This window comes from Manis pentadactyla, chromosome 2 (genome assembly GCF_030020395.1).
Source record: "Manis pentadactyla isolate mManPen7 chromosome 2, mManPen7.hap1, whole genome shotgun sequence".
NCBI lineage: Eukaryota > Metazoa > Chordata > Mammalia > Pholidota > Manidae > Manis > Manis pentadactyla.
Window position 1 is genome coordinate 23,725,735 of NC_080020.1, and position 22,827 is coordinate 23,748,561.

Sequence of the window (22,827 nt, forward strand, 5' to 3'; positions counted from 1 at the left end):
AGTATAACTCCAAAGCCTGCATTTCTTCCAGTTTGTCATACCCACTCTGGGCCACTCTTATAATTTGTATTGAGAAACACCTTTAATATCTTTTCTGTTTCTTTTTCTTCCTGGCTTCCAATAGCTTCCATCTGGGTTCCTGGCTCTTCCCAGGTTTAATAAACCTTATAAAGATAGAGCTGTTCTCTTTTCCCTTACAGGTTTTCCAGCAACCTGTCCCCACAGACAAAGACACACCCTCCCCATATAGACAGCCCTGAGCTCTGTTAACGATCCAATTCTTAATCTGTATAAATATGCGGAACCTTAACTTTGAAGTTCAGGTGAGTCCCTATAAGACTCTACTTTGCCAGAACTCCATCACTGCATAAGTGCTTATGTTACAGCAACTGGCTTTAAACTGTTACCATGATTTTTTAACCCAGGTTTGGGAAACTTGTTTTGCTTTTACCGTACTCCTTGTACTAGTCAGTACTCCTTGAATTCCAGTACTAGAAATTCAAATCATCCAAAAGCTATAATGTCCAAAGACCATCACTGCCTCTGTGTCTCCAGAGCTCAAGCCCTCCAAAATCTCTCTGGCAGACTTTTCCTCCTATTTCACTGACTAGAATAGCATGTCCATACTGTACCTAACCCAGTCACTGACCGGCTTCAATGACTGAAGACCAAACACTGGGCCAGTCCTCTCTGAAGCCAATACTCATGTAGCCTCAACAAAACTGGAGTTTTGTCAGGACAGAAGGACAAAGGGGAACACCTCTGCATAGTCAGTCGACAGCATCTGCTACAGGAGGGATCCTTAAGTTGGGGAGCCAAAGATAAGGTGACTTGTTCTGTTGAGTCTTTAAAGAGAATTCCTACCAAGTAAACAGACAAGGAAAATAACAATATGCAACCAGTTTGTGTTTTCAGAAACTGCGGTCACTTCATTATAACTGGATTGAATGATATACATTGGAGTGTGCAGTGACAGATAAAACTAGAGAGAGGTGTAGGCAGGCATCAAGTCATGGAAGACATGCATGCCAGGCTAAGGAATTTAACTTTGATTGAGGAACAGCAAGATATTATTTGAATTTTTAAAAGATCATCTACCTAGAGAATGAAAAGTGATCCCAAAAGATATAAGACTGAAATCTGGGAGATCAGTTAGAAAGTTGTAGTGTTCAGCCAGATGGCAGGTAATAAGGCCTCAGGTTAAAGTTGCAGTAACAGTGAAGTAAAGGAGGAGAGGGTTAGAGTAAAATGTTGAAGGAATATCTATTGAATTTGATGACTTACAGGATATGAGGGGATGGAGGGCCTAGGCTGAGACTTTTGTCTTGGGAAACTAGGTGGATGATGGTAGCCTTCATTAAAGAAAAGGTATCCTAGAGAAGGAACAGGTGTGGGGCAAAGTAATGAGATCAGTTTGGAACAGCTGGCACTTGTGGTATATCCAAGTCAATGTGTCCAGTGGGAAGAAGGATGTTAGGTTCTGGGAGGGGGCAGTTTGAATTGACGATGTAGATTGGGAATTCCCTGGCTTATCTATTGTACACAAAGCCACAAGAGTGAATGAGATCACCCTGGGGAAAACAGGGAGGGCATGAAATGAATAGGGCAAAAGACCTGTGTAAGTCTGGAGAGAGGAAAGCCTGGGGCAAAATACCTCTAAAAACCAAAATCAGTAAAAGGAAGAAATAAAGTTTAAAAGCCGTTTATTGGAGGAGGAGGAGCCAAGACAGCGGTGTGAGTAGAGCAGTGGGAATCTCCTACCAAAAACATATATATTTTTGAAAATACAACACATACAACTATTCCTAAAAGAGAGACCAGAAGACACAGGACAACAGCCAGACTACATCTACACCTGCGAGAACCCTGCGCCTCACGAAGGGGGTAAGATACAAGCGGTGGCCCAGCAGGACCTGAGCGCCCCTCACCCCAGCTCCCGGCAGGAGGAGAGGAGTCGGAGCGGGAGGCAGACAGAGCCCAGGACTGCTAATCACCCAGCCCCAGCCATCCACACTGGGAGTGCAGACACACAGTGCGTGGAGTGCTGGATACTAGGGAAAGGGACAATAAAATCTGCAAGCGGGTCCCCGCAGCTGCTGCCCCTGGGAAAAAGAACAGAGAGTGCTTTTTGGAAGTCTTAAAGGGACAGGGACCCCACAGCTGGACAGAGGTGTCCTGGTACAATCAACTCAGCAGCTGGGAACCTGAGGAACTCCAGGAGACCTAACCCCTTGGGCAGCAGCACAGCTCCGAGGCCCCTCATGGTGATAAACAGCCTCTCGTCCGTTCCCCGTCTGATGTGTCCCCTCCATAGAGGAGGAGAAGCCTGAGAGTGGCCATGCCCACAGCAACCACGGAGCTTCCTTCACAGCAGCCGGGCAAGAATCAGAGACCCCGTCTGTGCTCAGCTGCCCAGCACAAGCCGCTAGGGGTCGCCGTTCTCTCAGGAGAGGAAGGCCACAAACCAGCAAGAAGAGACGTTCTCCCAGCTGACACATGCCAACTACCCATGACTATCTCTATCTGTCCCGACCTGCAGGACAGTCAATGGGGGTCGACGACCTGGAGGAGAGAATGAAGGGGCAAGGGACACAAAGAACGGACAGTAAGACAGGATATCTGATCAAGCTGACACAGTTTATTGTTTGCAGGCTCAATTTATACAGGTAGCAAGGAAGGGGTGGGTCAGAAGGTGACTGGGCCTTAGGGGGCGCCAGCGGGAAGGTGTAGAGGGGTGATTGGGCCTTGGCTGGCGCCGGCAGAAGCGGAAAACCTGGAAGAGAAGCAGGGAGTTCGCCATCTTGTGGATGGGGGCCCTTGGGAGGGAGGTTTTAAGGGTGGGGCTTTCCCCTGGGGCAGAGGGTGTTCTTGAGAAGCAGGGTGTTGGCAGGGTTAGAAGGCCAGTGGAAAGAACAGAGGAGGAAACACTGCCTAGCAACTTGACCGCAAGACCTACACTTGTTTGGCTAGGAGAGCAGCTTTGCTTTTTCTAGGATACTGCAGAAATGATTGCTGTTGTCTTAAGACTTACATAACTGGTATTGCTTAAATTCCATAGGCTCGCTCCCAACATCTATTGGCATGAAAAGGCAGAAGAATTTGTTACTGTCCAGATTAACCCAGACAGTCTCCCCTGAAAAGGAATTTGGGGAGATAGACCTAACCAATCTTTCTGAAAAAGAATTTAAAATCAACCATGCTGATGGACTTGCAGAGAAATATGCAAGAGCTAAAGAGGGAGAATACAGAACTAAAACAATCTCTTGAAGGACTTAAAAGCAGAACGGTTGAGATGCAAGAGGCCACTGATGGAATAGAAACCAGAGAACAGGAACGCATAGAAGCTGATGCAGAGAGAGATAAAAGGATCTCCAGGAATGAAACAATATTAAGAGAACTGTGTGACCAACCAAAATGAAACAATATCTGCATTGTAGGGGTACCAGAAGAAGAAGAAGAGAGAAAAAGGGATAGAAACTGTATTTGAAGAAATAATTGCTGAAAACTTCCCTAAAACTGGGGGAGGAAATAGTAGCTCAGACCACAGAAGTACACAGAACTCCCAACAGAGGGACCCAAAGAGGACAACACCAAGACACATAATAATTAAAATGGCAAAGATCAAGGAAAAGGACAGAATTTTAAAGGCAGCTAGAGAGAGGAAAAAGGTTGCCTACAAAGGAAAACCTATCAGGCTATCATCAGACTTCTCAACAGAAACCTTACAGGCCAGAAGAGAATGGCATGATATATTTAATGCAATGAAACAGAAGGGCCTTGAACCAAGAATACTGTATCCAGCACAATTATCATTTAAATATGAAGGAGGGCTTAAACAATTCCCAGACAAGCAAAAGTTGAGGGAATTTGCCTCCCACAAACCACCTCTACAGGGTATTCCAGAGGGACTGCTCTAGATGGGAGCACTCCTAAGGCTAAATAGATTTCAGCAGAAAAAATTAAGTCACAGCAAAGAAAGCAGACCAACCAAATACTAACTAAAGGCAAAAAATAAAATGAACACCCACAAGAGCTGTTACAGGAAACACAAAAGAGCACAGAATAAAACACCCAACATATAAAGAATGGAGGAGGAGGAATAAGAAGGGAGAGAAATAAAGAATCACCAGACAGTGTTTATAATAGCTCAATAAGTGAGTTAAGTTAGACAGTAAGATACTAAAGAAGCTAACTGTGAACCTTTGGTAACCACGAATCTAAAGCCTGCAATGGCAATAAGTACAATAATCACCCTAAATATAAATGGACTGAATGCACCAATCAAAAGACACAGAGTAATAGAATGGACAAAAAAGCAAGACCCACCTATATGCTGCTTACAAGAGACTCACCTCAAACCCAAAGACATGCACAGGCTAAAAGTCAATGGATGGAAAAATATATTTCATGCAAACAACAACGAGAAAAAAGCAGATGTTGCAGTACTAGTATCAGACAAAATAGACTTCAAAACAAAGAAAGTAACAAGAGATAAAGAAGGACATTACATAATGATAAAGGGCTCAGTCCAACAAGAGGATATAACCATTTATAAATATATATGCACCCAAAACAGGAGCACTGACATATGTGAAACAAATACTAACAAAATTAAAGGAGGAAATAGGATGCAATGCACTCATTTTAGGAGACTTCAACACACCACTCACTCCAAAGGATAGACCCACCAGACAGAAAATAAGTAAGGACACAGAGGCACTGAACAACACACTAGAACAGATGGACCTAATAGACATCTATAGAACTCTACATCCAAAAGCAACAGGATACACATTCTTCTCAAGTGCACATGGAACATTGTCCAGAATAGACCACATACTAGGCCACAAAAAGAGCCTCAGTAAATTCAAAAAGATTGAAATTCTACCAACCAACTTTTCAGACCACAAAGGTATAAAACTAGAACTAAATTGTACAAAGTAACTAAAAAAGCCCAGAAACACATGGAGGCTTAACAACATGCTCCTAAATAATCAATGGATCAAGGACCAAATCAAAATAGAGATCCAGCAATATATGGAAACAAATGACAACAACAACACAAAGCCCCAACTTCTGTGGGACACAGTGAAAGCAGTCTTGAGAGGAAAGTATATAGCAATTCAGGCATATTTAAAGAAGGAAGAACAATCCCAAATGAATGGTCTAATGTCACAATTATCAAAACTGGAAAAAGAAGAACAAATGAGGCCTAAAGTCAGCAGGAGGGACATAATAAAGATCAGAGAAGAAATAAATAAAATTGAGAAGAATAAAACAATAGCAAAAATCAATGAAACCAAGAGCTGGTTCTTTGAGAAAATAAACAAAATAGATAAGCCTCTAGCTAGACTTATTAAGAGAAAAAGAGAATCAACACACATCAACAGAATCAGAAACAAGAAAGGAAAAATCACGACAGACCCCACAGAAATACAAAGAATTATTAGAGAGTACTTTGAAAACCTATATGCTAACAAGCTGGAAAACCTAGAAGAAATGGACAACTTCCTAGAAAAATACAACCTTCCAAGACTGACCAAGGAAGAAACACAAAATCTAAACAAACCAATTACCAGCAAAGAAATTGAATTGGTAATAAAAAAACTACCCAGGAACAAAACCCCTGGGGCAGATGGATTTACCTCGGAATTTTATCAGACATAGAGAGAAGATATAATACCCATTCTCCTTAAAGTTTTCCAAAAAATAGAAGAGGGAATACTGCCAAACTCATACTATGAAGCCAACATCACCCTAAAACCAAAACCAGGCAAAGACCCCACCAAAAAAGAAAATTACAGACCAATATCCCTGATGAACGTAGATGCAAAAATACTCAGCACAATATTAGCAAACCGAATTAAAAAGTACATCAAAAGGATCATACACCATGACCAAGTGGGATTCATCCCAGGGATGCAAGGATGGTCCACCATTCGAAAATCCATCAACATCATCCACTATATAAACAAAAAGAAGGACAAAAACCACATGATCATCTCCATAGATGCTGAAAAAGCATTTGACAAAATTCAACATCCATTCATGATGAAAACTCTCAACAAAATGGGCATAGAGGGCAAGTACCTCAACATAATAAAGGCCATATATGATAAACCCACAGCCAACATCATAGTGAACAGCGAGAAGCTGAAAGCTTTTCCTCTCAGATTGGGAACAAGACAGGGATGCCCACTCTCCCCACTGTTATTTAACATAGTACTGGAGGTCCTAGCCACAGCAATTAGACAAAACAAATACAAGGAATCCAGATTGGTTAAAGAAGAGGTTAAACTGTCATTATTTGCAGATGACATGATATTGTACATAAAAAACCCTAAAGACTCCACTCCAAAACTACTAGAACTAATATCGGAGTTCAGCAAAGTTGCAGGATACAAAATCAACACACAGAAATCTGTGGCTTTTCTATACACTAACAATGAACGAATAGAAAGAGAAATCAGGAAGACAATTCCATTCACAATTGCATCAAAAAGAATAAAATACCTAGGAATACACCTAACCAAAGAAGTGAAAGACCTATACCCTGAAAACTGTAAGACACTCTTAAGAGAAATTAAAGAGGACACTAGCAAATGGAAACTCATTCCATGCTCCTGGCTAGAAAGAATTAATATCATCAAAATGGCCATCCTGCCCAAAGCAATATACAGATTTGATGCAATCCCTATGAAACTACCAGCAACATTCTTCAATGAACTGGAACAAATAATTCAAAAATTCATATGGAACCACCAAAGACCCAGAATAGCCAAAGCAATCCTGAGAAGGAAGAATAAAGTGGGGGTGGATCTCACTCCCCAACTTCAAGCTCTACTACAAAGCCACAGTAATCAAGACAATTTGGTACTGGCACAAGAACAGAGCCACAGACCAGTGGAACAGAATAGAGACTCCAAACATTAACCCAAACATATATGGTCAATTAATATTTGATAAAGGAGCCATGGACATACAGTGGGGAAATGACAGTCTCTTCAACAGATGGTGCTGGCGAAACTGGACAGCTACATGTAAGAGAATGAAACTGGATCATTGTCTAACCCCATACACAAAAGTAAATTTGAAATGGATCAACGACCTGAATGTAAGTCATGAAACCATAAAACTCTTAGAAAAAAACATAGACAAAAATCTCTTGGACATAAACATGAGTGACTTCTTCATGAACATATCTCCCCAGGCAAGGGAAACAAAACCAAAAATGAACAAGTGGGACTATATCAAGCTGAAAAGCTTCTGTACAGCAAAGGACACCATTAGTAGTAGAACAAAAAGGTACCCTACAGTATGGGAGAATATATTCAAAAATGACAGATTCGATAAAGGGTTGACATCCAAAATATATAAAGAGCTCACTCACCTCAACAAACAAAAAGCAAATAATCCAATTAAAACATGGGCAGAGGAGCTGAACAGACAGTTCTCCAAAGAACAAATTCACACGGCCAACAGTCACATGAAAAGATGCTCCACATCACTAGTCATCAGAGAAATGCAAATTAAAACCACAATGAGATATCATCTCACACCAGTAAGGATCTCCACCATCCATAAAACAAACAACAAATGTTGGTGAGGTTGCAGAGAAAGGGGAACCCTCCTACACTGCTGGTGGGAATGTAAATTAGTTCAACCATTGTGGAAAGCAGTACGTTCCTCAAAAAACTCAAAGTAGAAATACCATTTGACCCAGGAATTCCACTTCTAGGAATTTACCTCTAAGAATGCAGCAGCCCAGTTTGAAAAAGACAGATGCACCCCTATGTTTATCACAGCACTATTTACAATAGCCAAGAAATGGAAGCCATCTAAGTGTCCATCAGTAGATGAATGGCTAAAGAAGAAGTGGTACATATACACAATGGAATATTATTCAGCCATAAGAAGAAAACAAATCCTACTATTTGCAACAACATGGATGGAGCTAGAGGGTATTATGCTCAGTGAAATAAGCCAGGCGGAGAAAGACAAGTACCAAATGATTTCACTCATCTGTGGAGTATAAGAACAAAGAAAAACTGAAGGAATAAAACAGCAGCAGACTCACAGAACCCAAGAATGGACTAACAGTTACCAAAGGGAAAGGGACTGGGCAGGAGGGGTGGGAAGGGAGGGATAAGGGGTGGGGGGGAAGAAAGAGGGCATTACGATTAGCATGTATAATGTGGGGGGGGATGCATGGGGAGGGCTGTGCAACACAGTGAAGACAAGTAGTGATTCTACAGCATCTTACTACTCTGATGGACACAGTAATGGGGTGTGTTGGGGGGACTTGGTGAAGGCGGGAGCCTAGTAAACATAATGTTCTGCATCTAATTGTAGATTAATGATAACAACAACAACAACAACAACAAATCCGTTTATTGCTTACAAACTGCAGTCCAGCCTCTCGCTGCTCAGCAGCAGCAACCAGCACCACCCCTCACCTCTCAGGTACAGATAAGCCCTCCATTGCCCAGGTAATTCTCTCCACTCCTGAGGAATGATGCAAATGGACTAAAGCCATACTTCTTTCCACCTCTGAACGCCTGTTGATATGCAGATGTATTAAAGCTAGGCTAGATATTCTGGAAATGTTACAATTTACCCACAAACTGGTAACACGACCAAGGATCAGGCAAAAAAATGGGAGCCAGGAAAGACTGAGAGGGCGAGCTCAGATAGAGCTGGGAGGTGAGCTGGCCTTTTATTAAAGTTCTTTAAGAAAAGTTCTCTGGAAATTCTGTTTCAATCTGGTCTCACACTACCAAATAAAACTACAGTTAAAATATTTGACCACTGCCCTCTCAAGTATTGTTTGCATTACTGTACTATCTGATTTTATTCACTGATTTCTTATTAGAAGTTGATGCAATGTTTCCTGGAAACTCTATGAGAAAAATGCCTAGTGAAAAGGGGAAAGTTCCTCACCTGCAGTGTATGCATTCACTGCCCTAGAATACAGCCTCAAGGACTTTTTGCTGCTCACTTAAGGATCTGCAGTTGTGTGGGCAATGGTATAATCTGTAATAATGCAAGTTGATAAAACCTTTTTGACTCAGGAATTTCACTTCTATTAATGTATCCTATGGAAATTCCCACACAAGTGAGTGTATCAGAGTTCTTCAGAGATACAGAACCAACAGGTTGTGTGTGTGTATACATACATTGTAAGTCCAGGGAAAGGACATCCAGGGGCAAAATACCTCTAAAAACCAAAATCAGTCAAAGGGAGAAATAAAGTTTAAAATCCATTTATTGTTTACTAGCTGCAGTCCAGGCCCTTCTCTTTTTTCCTCCTCCAGTCAAGGCAAAACCGGCCCTCCCCCTCGCCTCTCAGGTACAGATAAGCCCTTATTTGCCCAGGTAATTACCCACTGATATGGAGATGAACTTCTCTCCACCCCTGAGGAATGATGCAAATGCACTTAAGCCATACTTCTCTCCACCCTTGAGCGCCTGTTGATATGCATATGTACTAAAGCCAGGCAAGATATTCTGGAAATATTACAATTTTACCCACATACATGCATGTGTGTATGTGTGTATATATATGTACATGGGTGTGGGAGAGAAAGAGTGGCAGACACTCTAAACAGTTGGCTCATGTGATTGTGAAAGCTTGGTAAGTCCAAAATCTGCAGGTTAGGGCAGTAGATTAGAGACCCACAGAAGAGTTGCAGTTTGAGTTCAAAGGCTGTCTGCCAGCAGAATTCCTTCTTGCTTGGGGGAGGTCAGTCTTTGTTCTATTAGGGTTTTCAACTGGTTGGATGATGGCCACTCACGTTATGGAGGTTATTCTGCTTCATGCAAAGTCCACTTATTTAAATGTTAATTCATCTAAGAAAGGTCCAGAATGTTTCATCAAATATCTGGGCACCAGGGTCCAGCTGAGTGGACATATAAAATTAATCATCATGAGTCCATCCCTTGTCTATTTGGCACCTTATGCATCTCCTTAAATCATACCTAATCTCTGAATAAAGACCATAACAAGGTCATACTTCCACCTAACATGATACTTGTATATAACCAAAATAAATATCTTGTATTCAACCAAAAACATACTCCCTTTCCCCAGAAGAGGATACAAAGTCCTTGGGTGATGTTTACTCTTCTCCCCAATAACCCATAAATGTTCTCTGCCATGGGAGGATAAGAAAAGTCTGTAACCCAGAAAAGGACCCACACCAGAACTCATCATGCAGACTTCCAGCTTCCAGAACTGTGAGAAAATAAGTTTCTGTTCTTTAAATCCCCCAGCCTATGGTATTTTGTTATAACATCCTGAACCAAGGCAGGGAGAAGTCTTTTCAACCAGTGATGCTGGAAAAACTGGGGAATATAGATAGATTATATGGGTAACATATATGAGATAAACACACACACACATTCATATGTATATATGTGCATATATATATATAAAATATTTATTTTCTTTCCTCTCTTATCCCTTGATCATGTGACAGAAGATGCACTGACTTTATATTGTAGTATTCAAGCATTGTTAACAACAAATAATGCAATGCTTAATCTTGTTCAGAAAGCACCATAGGTTGCTCAAACTCCTGACTCTAGTTTAGCCCCTCACATGTTATTCTAAGTTCCCTGGCTCCAGCCCTTTCCTGGCTATTTAATATTTCATTGTTCAGATCCAACTAGGTAATTCTGGCCATACAGGAGATACTAACTAGGCTGCAGAAGCTGGCTGAATAACAGTAAATGAGTATATCCACAAGATGGCAGCATTGTATAATTACTGGAAGCCATGCTGTGGCATGGTTTCCGGATACCCTTCTGTAGCTTGTTGTGATCTATTAAGTGGATGTCTTAGTATCTTCAGTTAATCTTCTTTTACTTATTTTTATTAAGGTATGATTGATATACACTCTTATGAAGGTTTCACATGAAAAACAATGTGGTTACTACATTTCCCCATATTATCAAGTCCCCACCCATACCCCACTACAGTCACTGTCCATCAGTGTAAGTAAGATGATCTTCAGTTAATCTTGAAATAAATAATCAGTTTCCTTCCCAGAGTGTTTTACAGTTCTGAGATGCATGGACTAGAGAAATGAAAAAGCAGGTTCTTTGGAATCAGAAAAAAATCTGCATTTAAGTACACAATGCACCCCTGATTCATTCAGTGCATTTGGGCAAGTTTACGAAGATCTCTACACCTCAGCTGCCCTATCTAAAACTTTAAAACAATGAAATTGCTTTCTGCATGAAATATTTTTTATGACATACTATAGAATAAGAATACTACTATATAAAATACTGTATAAATATTGAAAGTAATTACTATCTTAGGATGGGAAAATCAATCAGGGTTGATGTCATCTGAAAACTCAGTATCTTCAGGTTGATTAGAAGAAGGTCCTGAGGTCTTAGAAAAGCCTAAAATTCTTGATTTCTTCTTGCAACACATCTTAAAAGCCTATCATAGTGAGCTTGTCAAAAGGAATCCTCTACATGAAGGAATTAGTTGTGGTATGGCAGAGTTGTTACTTCTTATTTTTGGCTTTGGACAATAAATTGTGAAGTTCCTACTTTAACTGACAGATGTCTCACTCCACCAGGAGGTTAGAAAAAGCCACCTCTGGCTTGAATTACCTAATAACAGCAGCAGCAGGGTATATTTGTATGAGATTTGTGGCTTAAACAGAGTGGTTTTACATATGCTAGTTCAACTGGGGTAAAAGCTATGACAATCAAAGATAAAGTGTGGGACAAGAAAATATAGGCTAGGAAGATCAGTAGGATTTGAAATTCTAAGCAACAAAAGAAAGTATAAAAATACATGTGTTTCATTTAGATTAGTGGGGTCTGGAAGGCAGATAGAAAGGGTCTTATGTCTATCATTTGCCTACCTAGCAACACAAATAAGAAGCAGTCTTAGGAGCAATCCCTATCAAAAGACCAACAGCATTCTTCAACAAACTAGAGCAAATAGTTCTAAAATTCATATGGAACCACAGAAGACCCCAAATAGCCAAAGCAATCCTGAGAAGGAAGAACAAAGTGGAGGGATTATGATCTGGGACTTCAAGCTCTACTACAAAGCTGCAGTAATCAAGATAATTTGGTACTGGCACAGAAACAGATGGATAGACCAGTGGAGCAGACTAGAGAGCCCAGATATAAACCCAAGCATGTATGGTCAATTAATATACGATAAAGGAGCCATGGATATTCAATGGGGAAATGATAGCCTCTTCAACAGCTGGTATTGGCAAAACTGGACAGCTACATACAAGAGAATGAAACTGGATTATTGTCTAACCCCATACACAAAAGTAAACCCAAATTGGATCAAAAACCTGAATGTAAGTCATGAAACCATAAAACTCTTGGAAGAAAACATAGGCAAAAATCTCTTAAATATAAACAGGAGCAACTTTTTCCTGAACACATCTACTTGAGCAAGGGAAACTAAATCAAAAATGAACAAATGAGACTATATCATGCTAAAAAGCTTCTGTACAGCAAAGGACACCATCAGCAGAACAAAAAGCCATCCTACAGTAAGGGAGAATATATTCATAAATGACATATCCAACAAGGGGTTAACATCTAAAATATATAAAGAACTCACATGCCTCAACACCCAAAAAGCAATAACCCTATTAAAAAATGGGTGGAGGATATGAATAGACACTTCTCCAAAGAAGAAATTCAGATGGCCAACAGACACATGAAAAGATGCTCCACATTGCTAATTATCAGGGAAATGCAAATTAAAACCACAATGAGATATCACCTCACATGGGTAAGGATGGCTAGCATCAAAAAAGACTAAGAACAACAAATGTTGGTGAGGTTGTGGATAATGGGGAACCCTCCTACACTGCTGGGGGAATGTAAATTAGTTCAACCATTGTGGAAAGCAGTATGGAGGTTCCTCAAAAATCTCAAAATGGAAATACTATTTGACCCAGGATTTTCACTCCTAGAAATTTACCCTAAGAATGTAGGACCCCAGTTTGAAAAAGACATATGCACCCCTATGTTTATCGCAGCACTATTTACAATGCCAAGAAATGAAAGCAACCTAAATGTCCATCAGTAGATGAATGGATAAAGAAGACGTGGTACATATACACAAAGAAATATTATTCAGCCATAAGAAGAAAACAAATCCTACCATTTGCAACAACATGGATGGAGCTAGAGGGTATTATGCTCAGTGAAATAAACCAGGTGGAGAAAGACAAGTACCAAATGATTTCACTCATCTGTGGAGTATAAGAACAAAGCCAAAACTGAAGGAACAAAACAGCAGCAGACTCACAGAACCCAAGAATGGACTAACAGTTACCAAAGGGAAAGGGACTGGGGAGAATGGAAGGGAAGGGAGGGAGAAGGGGAATAAGGGGCATTACGATTAGCATGTATAATGTGGGGGGGGGACATGAGGAGGGCTGTATAGCACAGAGAAGACAAGTAGTGACTCTGTAGCATCTTACTACACTGATGGACAGTGACTGTAAAGGGGTATGTGGGGGGGACTTGGTGATGGGGGAACTCTAGTAACCACAATGTTGCTCATATGATTGCATATTAATGGTACCAAAAAAAAAAATTAGCAGTCTTAGGAGTTCAGATCAGGTTCAAGGTCCAATAGGACGTAAGGAGGGTCTGGAAAACCTAGCAGGTAGCTAAGATTTCATTAGGTCAGTTGGCTTTAGAATCGAAAAGGGGGAGAAGCAGAAGAAATTAACACTGGTGAGGCAAGAGTAAGCAGCATTGTCTAGGAAGAATGTCTGGTGGGGCAAGAGGATGGAAGCCAATAACTAAGGTAGCTAGAATCTAGGAACCAGCTTGAGAGCCAGAGACTATTGAGTCTCAGACATGGAGGAGATGGGTGTCAGCCCTCAAAAGTGTGGGAGTCCAGGCTCAGCTGATTGAGCACTAAGTTGGAGAACCTCCACACTGAGAGATCAATTGAGCTTCAGATGAGCTGGGCCAACCAGTCGGAAGAGTATGAGTTAAGTCAAATGTAGGTCTACTGAGGTAGTAACTGCTAATATGCTCCCTGTCCAGATCCAGAGCAGGCCCCTAGGTGTGAACAGGACGTGCTGTGAGAGTGACAGGCATACATTATAGAACAGTGGTACGGATCTTGGGGAGTTCTCAAAAGCTGGTGTTCTTGGGTAAGAACATCCCTCCAGAGCTTTAGCTTCCTCACACACGAGATGAGTGTATAACCATAAACGCTTTACCTAGTCTAATACAGGTCACGTAAAGCACAAGTTAGTCCATCACAAAATACTTTATGAACTGTAAAAGGCTATATAAATAAAATTTAATGTTTTTTGCTTTGCAGATCAGGAATCTACAATCCAGAGTTCTTTTTTTGTCCAATTAGGTCCCTGGCTATGTTCACTGCAGAGTCTTTCTGCAGCAGTGTTGGGGTTGGCCAGGATCAAATGGAGCAGCTATCCCATTCCCTGTGATGGGTATCAGTGCTTCCTGGCATTAGCAGAGAGAGCTGAGTTAACAGGATGTGTTCTTAGGACTGCTCTCCTCAGGAATGGCAACTCAAGTGTCTTCCAAATTTAGTGTCACAAAGAAATGTAGATTACTATAGTGAGTAATAATGAGTCACTGAGAGCACAGTTTCATACCCTTACTAATGAACAATGTAGAGAAAGAGAACAGGGACTGAGAAAAGAAAGGGACATAGAAATTTCAGAAACTCCAAAACACTAATAAAAATCTACCAAATAAAAACAGCCAACACACATATTTCCAAATGCCATGCATGACAGTGCATTTCCAGAAATTAGTGGTTTGTGTGATTAAAATAGAAATTTAAAAATGTAATTTGGTTATTTAAATATTGCCATGTCAGACAGATTGACCAGAACAAGATGCATTGAAAGGGATGCAGGAGAGAAGGTGGGGACTCAAGCACTGCATATTTTATACTGCCTTTCAATTCCTGGCTTTAATAAGGTTTTCAATTAATACATGGAACATCAATGATTTGAATTTCCTCCCTGTCAGGACATATCCCTGGCATTTAAATATTACACTGCAGAATGTTTGTTGCAGAGAAATGAGTTAAAGCCTCAGATGTTATTTCAAAGCAACTCTGGCGGGGGGTGGGGTCAGTGGAAACAGTACTATACCAGGACATGAAACAAGCTTTGCTTGATTTTCACTGTTGATTTTCAACCTTGCCCAGAATAAGACTATGAAGAAGAGTAAAATCATTTCATGCTTTTCCTGTGAGAATATAAGCAAAGATTTTTTTTTTAAGACTAAAAGGGATCTACAGAGATCATTTAAGTGAGGTCCTTCCCCTGCCTCCAGGGAGGGCTATACCTAAAACTAATATAATTTTTGTCTTATTTAAAAAAGATATTTCCCAATCTCTTCTAATTTGGGAGTCTCTTTTAACTATTTCTCCATTGCTATGTTTCACTGTTAGAGAATCTGATTTTCCTGACAATTAAGTGTTAGGGAGCTGAGCTGAGGATCTGATCATCAGAGTTTTACATATTATCTGAATTTTAAGAAATTATAAAAGGAAAAGAGCATATTAATTTCTTCCTTCAAAATACAGGAGTATTGTCAGTAAATAGCACAGAATTTACTGTGAATCTGTAAACTTAGAATTTGACTTCTCTTTGAAAAGATTACAACATTGACACCTAGGAAAATATTTAAGGTAGAATCACAACTAAAATTCAGATTTATAACTGCTTAGGTCAAGATACATTTCCTTACACCATTTAACTTAGTTCTTAAATATCCAGTAAAGAAATCATTTTGTTTCTCCTTCCCACCCCAAACTACATTTTAAGAATAAAATAAATTTCCACTACTCTACTATTGTTTTCATGGGCTCTTGCTTAAAGTTAGACAAACCTCCAGGTCCTCGACTATTCTAAATGTAGATGTCAATGTTTTACTTACAGAGGTGGAAAAAGGCACATTTTCATTTAACAAAGTACACTAAAATGCCTAACTCAACCATTTAAAAAATTTCTGTAAAGTCTGGGTTAATCTCAGTTTTGGAACAGTTACAAGTTAATTATTCCCATCTCTACAACCCTGAAAATTTAATTTTGTAGGAATATATATTTATTTCTCTGGGATACTTGAGTTTCTTCAAAATATGGGAGATTTGAACATATATAAAATAATCCTGTTTTTCATACTTGGTTAAATACATTCTTGATTTTGAGGGTACTTTGACTTCTATTCTCTCTTACAGGAAACTAATTCTCCCCTCCCTACCTCAACTAAATCAAAACACCTATAGAAAGCAATTGCTTCACAAATGGCCAAGAAGTGTGTCTTGTTACCTGTGTTTATAAAAGGGACACTTTAAATCACAGTGAGCACTTCCTTGTGAACCACAGAATTGCAAAATTCTTGAGATTTTGAAATGGGTGGGGAAGGGAATAAGGGAGTTACAAAGAAAAGATCCCTTGCAATTAAGTTTATTAGGTTTTACAATGGGGCAGGTCAGAAAAGAAAACTTCAACTTCTAAGGATGGAATGAAAGGATTAGGATTTAAGTTTGTAAAGATAAATTTAAGAAATGAGAAGATAGGATAGCCCATGAAAATGGGTTTAACTGTTACAGACTGTACCTAAGTATAATAAGAAAGTGTTGTTTATGATTCAAAGGGTGTTAAGACCAGTGGCATTTCTAGAAACATATCCTAACCAATTAATTTTGGATGCAAGCGAAGATTTAACTAAAGGAATATTCACTAAAGCCTCGTTTATACTATCAAAAGTTTGGAAATGACCAGAATACTCAATCGAGATTAAACATTGTTCCACGAATACAATAGATATTTAATATACAGACATTAAGTGTTTTTTTTTTAAGATTATTTAGTTGTATGGAAACATGTGTCCAGCAAATCATTAAGTAAAAAAAAACATGTCTCAAAACTGAATGTGCACTATGACAACTTGTTGTAAATTTTAGGAAATAAAATTAAATATGCATATACATATGCATATAAACTTAAATACATACACCCAACATACACACAATATGCACAGAAAGAAAAACTGGACATTTATATGCAGCAAAATGTTAACATTTGGTGATTATCTCTTGAAAGATTTGTTTCCTTTTTCTGCTCAATTTTCCAAATGAATATTTGTCACTTTCATAAGGAAAAGAACAATAAACATTTTACATGTATATATAATTATTAAAAGATCACTAGGTAGTTATCTTTCTTATCGCTCTTTAGAATATTGAAGCTATATGGGTCAAAAGCACACAGAAGTTCTAAGAATTAATTGAAATAACTCCATAAAAAGTAAGAAATATTTGCAGAATGTCTTAAACATGTTTAAAGTTGCTGTCGTAGGCGTGGCAATCCACTTTCATAAAACCTCCTGAACAGTGCAGACGGGAAGAACAGGAACTGAGACAAGAAAAAGAGATTGCTGTCATGGTCGAAGGCTGGAAAACAAACTGAAAGGATTATCAGTCTGACCCAGTAAGATATTTCTGATGTTCTCATGTTTTCAATCACTCCGCTAATTCACTTACCTGATACTGATTATACACAAAGCTTGGTAACAGTGAAACAACAGTTGAGACAGTGTTTGACATATTCTAAGGCATTTCATTTTTCTACTTATTTGTACCAGACAACTCTGGATTTTTCGAGAACAATAAATGGGCAGACCACCCTTATGTTCTTAATTTCCTCCTCACAGCATCCATTTATACTTTTTGTGTTTGTCCTTAACATTTTACTGAAAACACTCCGGTTACAAGTGACCTTTCCTTGGGTAAACATTGTGGCTTTAAAAAAATGGTTTTCAGTTTATCTTGACCTCTCTATGAACACAGAAGTAATCACTGGTGCATGATTGTTCTGATTTACATTCTACCCTTTCCTTTTCATCTTTCTTTTGGATAGAGGCTGGGATTCCAGTCCTTCTTTGCCACTAAGATCTGCATGATCTTGGACAAGCCACTTTGTCCTAGTGGGGTATGACTGATATATGTGAAACCACTCTGTAAATTGCAAAACATTAAAAAATATGATCATTGAACTATGAACTAGATGATCTCTAAATTTTCCTCACAGTCTAAATGTTTTATTCTATACTTCTATTATATTTTTAGTGATTTCATCTGATCCAGGAGTCAGGAATTGCATTTTGGCACATTTTAGAAGACTCCTTCCATTACACCAGAGTTGCTGCTGATTCATTAAGTACAGAATGATTTGTAACTTTAAAATAGCAGCACTAAAAACAGATTATTCTTCAATTGCTGAGGCTGAAAAGTTACCACAAACATTAAATATACATTTTAAGGAAAAGGCTGTCATAGCCAAAACCTAAAACCTTCATTTTCTGCCATAAAAAAAAATCCTAATGATGCCAAGGTTCTTGTTCACTAAGCCGAAGAATGAGCTCCACGAACACTCAAGGTAGGAGAGCAAGGTGCAAGGCTTTTATTTAGAGATAAAGTGAAAGGACAGCGCTCCTGGTTCACGCCAGGAGGGGACAAGAGAGTCCAAGGTGGTGCGTTGTCTAGGGGTTTTACAGGCAGTTGACGATTTTTCAAGAACATGTAAAAAAGCTTAGTGGTGTGGATTTATTAAGTGGTCTCAGAATATTTACAATTAACTTAACACAAGTAACTTCCTGCTTTGATTATTTCTCCCTGAGATACCAGCATCTTGGTCTGGGGGCATATGAAACAAGGCCACCTGCTCAGCCCCCAAGGTGTGCTGAGGTATTGTTTGCTAAAGAGTAAGTTAAGAATTTTTAACGTCTTAGCTTCTTAGGTATTCAAATGCAATCTTATCTTTAAGGTGGAATCCTTCTTGCCTTTTAGTGTGTTGTTTATGCCTGGGCTTACTTGCTAAATTAGTTTGCCCAGTTTGCAAAATTACTTCATCAGATCTGAAGGAGGAAAGACAGCACAGAGGCCTGGGCTTTTTAGCATGTTAAAGTGAATCTTACACATGATTAAAATGATTAGCATAAGATAAACATGTGCTACTCTTCTTTATCTGGGGTATATTAACTGATGTCACTGAAGAATGACTCTAGAGCTGAATGTTTAACACAGAGTTTTAGTAGGGGGTTTCCTTGCATGTAGTTACATTGCTCTGACTGCAAATATCCTGCCTTGCTTTTTCTGGAGGCCCTCACCCTACTCTGACTACACCCACGGTCCCTGTCTCACTAACTTTTGCCCTTCTTAAATGTGACAAATTTAAATCTTAAGGTAGACTCAACAGAAATTACATCTGAAAAGGCTACAACCTCTCATACAGCTTTTTAGTACATTTTGCATCATCAGATCTGAAGGAGGAAAGATCTGATGAAGGGAAGATTGTCAGTGCTGGAATAGTGACTCCAGAAGGCAGAAAACAAATGAGATGATACACACCAAATATATATATAAAATCACAAAATCTCACAGATGGAAGGGCTTCTATAAGTCATTAGGCTAGTGGGTCCCAGCGTGTGGGACTTCAAAAGCTTATGAAGTTAAAAAAAAGGGAGAGCAGACTAAAGTATCAACATTTAATTTTGTCAAATAAGGGTATTAATAACCAACCAATCAACCATCTACCATCAGCACCACTTTATAAAAGGGTGTTTTAATGACACTGCGGTAGGAAGATAAAATCTCAGAATAAAGTACAATTTGAAATTAGATAAATGAAAGAAAAATGCATTACACTGCTCTTACTTTTCCAGTCTCTCTATGGAAAACTGTTAGCCTTGCCCTTGTCTATACAAAGACCTTTGGGAACCCCTAATCTAGACCACTCAATGCACACCTCTAACCCCTCTCCCCTCAATCCAGCATTGCATCCTCACCACACCAAAAAATACCTTTAAATGTATAAAACCCACCCATTTATGGGGAACTTCTCAAGCTGAGGAACCTATAAAATTTTGGATGGCTGTGGCAGAAATCAGCACTTTCAAGATGTTAGCTGTTTTTTTTTTTTAAGATCAGATTCCAACAGCACAGAATTTTAAGCAGGCCAAACATGTCTAAGAGTCACCAAAGGAGAATGTCTAATGTCTAACAGAGCTGGTTTGGCAGTCAGGCAGCCTGGGTGTTGGTAGTGCCTCAAAACTTCATTCTAAACTTTAGCGGAACTCTCTTCCCCTCTGTTTTCAAATTCAAGACATTTAGAGCTTCATCAATATAAATATTTAAGTCAGAAAACAAGAGTAACATGGAAGAATTTTAGTTATCTTCCAGGATGATCCCCCATTACTAATTACTTGATTGGCTTTCAAAGCTGCAGTTAAGTCTACGTTTTTTTTTTTACCATTTAGATTTTAATGAAATTATTTTATTTATGATAGAAATTCTGTTTAAATTTTTGCAGATGAGATTCGATTCACCCATCATCAGGGTTTGATTCGTATCACAGATGACGGCATTGACAATGGAGTTCTTTTGTGATCATCATTACTACTGCGCCCTGTTTTCCCAGGTAAAATTTTGTAAACTCAAATGTGGTCATATTTGATTCTTTGACCGGTTTTTACTAAGAAACTTTACTGCGTAGTTTTAAACGTCTATTTTATTAGTTATTTCTACACCGCCTTTTTTGGTCAATACTGTTTTCAGTACAAGGCATGACTTTTTCAGAATTTTTTGAGGGGGAACGGGTATAACAACTTTTGCGAGTTTTCTCACGGTTGCAAATTTCGTTTTCTGTTGACTGTATATATCTGCCACTAAAATTATGAATCGGGATGTTAAGATTTTTTTCTTGGGGATCAACTATATCAGTAGGACAACGATACAAAAACATAGGGCGGCAGGGTAATTTGTTTTCGCTCTTTTCCCATCCTGTAAAAAGGTGTTTTCCAACATTCCGTATAACACAGAATTTTATTTATTAAGACTAATTAACCAGCAGTTAAAATCGGGAGCCCTGAACAAAACCCAGACGTCCCAGAGCTGCTTTTCTCTTTCTCTCCGCGAGAGGTGACACCTCCCTCAAAACAGAAATTGGGCTGGAATAGGCCGGTCTGGGGGAGTGGTCCCAGGAAAGATCAAAGGTTAAGTCGCCTCAAAGAGCAACTCAAAGGGAGTCGTGAAGCACCCATCTTCCAAGGTGACCCCTTCCTAGCATGTTCTGGAGACCTGGGGACACACAGCCTTTCATAAAAACGGCGCATTCGAGGTGACCAAAACACAGACAACACAAATAGAACAGCCAACGACCAGAAGTGGAAGTAAGCCGGGGCGTGGGTGAGGAGGGTCACGTCACGCCTGCGCACTCAGCAGGTTTGCAGTACGCATGCGCAGTTGGGCGGTGACGCGCCACGCCCGAAGCGTGGGCCTCGACTCTCATGGATCCGGTTCCGCCCTCCCTTTAGCTGCGGACCCTCCGGGGCTAGAGTCTGAGATCCCTTTCCCAGAGTGCCCTGCGCCGTGAAGAAGCGGCTCCCGGGGACTGGGGGCATTTTGTGTTGGCTGGAGCCGGAGTAACAAGATGGCGGCGTCGGCCGAGTGACAGGGGTCCCTGCGGGCAGGAGCCGGCGGCAGTGGTAGCAGCGGTATCGTCGCCCTAACTCACCGTACCCCTTTTCCAGCCCGTGACGTCGCCGCAGAAACGAGGCCGCGGCGGCCGCCCAGAAGCAAGTGGCTCCGACTTGGTAACCGCGAGAACCCCCTCACAAACTGCGGCCCAGCAAAAAGAAACCTGACTGAGCGGGGGTGATTAGGTTCCCCTTTGCCGATTCTGGGCCGGTAACGCCGAGCAAGTCAGCGTTTTCCGTTTTCTGCCGCCCTCCTGCGCAACCTTGCTCAGTAGACGAGCCCCAGGGGCCTCAGTCCTCCTCACAGAGGTGTCGGGGCTTGGCCCCAGCCTCCATCTTCGCCTCACAGGATGGCGAGCAGCAGCGGCTCCAAGGCCGAATTCATCGTCGGAGGGAAATACAAACTAGTACGGAAGATCGGGTCCGGCTCCTTCGGGGACATTTATCTGGCGATCAACATCACCAACGGCGAGGTAATCACCCAGGGTGGGGTACCTGACCGCGCTGCGCTTGTCTTCACCCCCCACACCCCCAAACTGCTCGGGCCTGTTCCCCCCGCACGCACTGGGGAGTCCAGAGGGAGCCAGATTTCCTGCCCCAGGAACCTCCCTCGCGCTCTTTCCCTAAAAGGAAAAGAAGCCGGTAGAAAGATTTAACAGTGAAGTTACCCGGCTTGTTAAAAATGCACCTTAATCGAACTTTTTCAAAACCGTCGTTTAAGGTAAGAATGGCAAAATCCTATTTCTGTGTTCCCTATATTTTCTATATATTTGATTTTTGGGGGGTTCTTGTTCCAATTGGCGGCACTTTGATCTCCTGGTTCCTTCTTAACATCTCATTACGTTTTCTGGATGAATCATTTCCCTGCACTTAAGAGGATGTCCAGATTTCGTCACTATCCCCTGAAGAGGCCTTTGAGGCTGGTTGCCTCATTTTATTATTACAAAGAGCTCTCTCTCTTCCCAGGCTCTCATTCTGCCTTCTTGTCCCGAAGTCGGAGCTTTGCTAATGTCTCTCCCCTCCTTTCGCAAGTGACACTGAATCCATAGAGATGTTGATGCCATTATCCCCTTTATCTCCTGCAGGAAGTGGCAGTGAAGCTAGAATCTCAGAAGGCCAGGCATCCCCAGTTGCTGTATGAGAGCAAGCTCTATAAGATTCTTCAAGGTGGTGTTGGCATCCCTCACATACGGTAAGAACCCATAGGCAGGTAGGGCGATCCACTGAAGAAAGCACGGATTGCGGAAAAAGGGATAGAGGCAGTAAACAGCTAAATTCGGGGCTGGG

General features: G+C 40.5%; 1 protein-coding gene across 9 annotated transcripts in view; it reads left to right on the forward strand.

The window, feature by feature from the left end:
* The first annotated feature begins 21,343 nt into the window (after positions 1 to 21,343).
* The window catches only part of CSNK1A1 (casein kinase 1 alpha 1), a 43,082-nt gene continuing 41,598 nt past the window's right edge, over positions 21,344 to 22,827 (forward strand). For 4 of the 9 annotated variants that reach the window (XM_057490879.1, XM_057490880.1, XM_057490883.1 and 1 more), the window contains exons 1-2: positions 21,344 to 22,013; positions 22,626 to 22,732. In XM_057490879.1, the coding sequence (XP_057346862.1) occupies positions 21,891 to 22,013; positions 22,626 to 22,732 (230 nt within the window). In that variant the 5' untranslated portion in view covers positions 21,344 to 21,890. The remainder of the gene's footprint in view (positions 22,014 to 22,625; positions 22,733 to 22,827) is intronic. The other 5 variants (XM_036881563.2, XM_036881562.2, XM_036881564.2 and 2 more) reach the window with 5 other exon arrangements.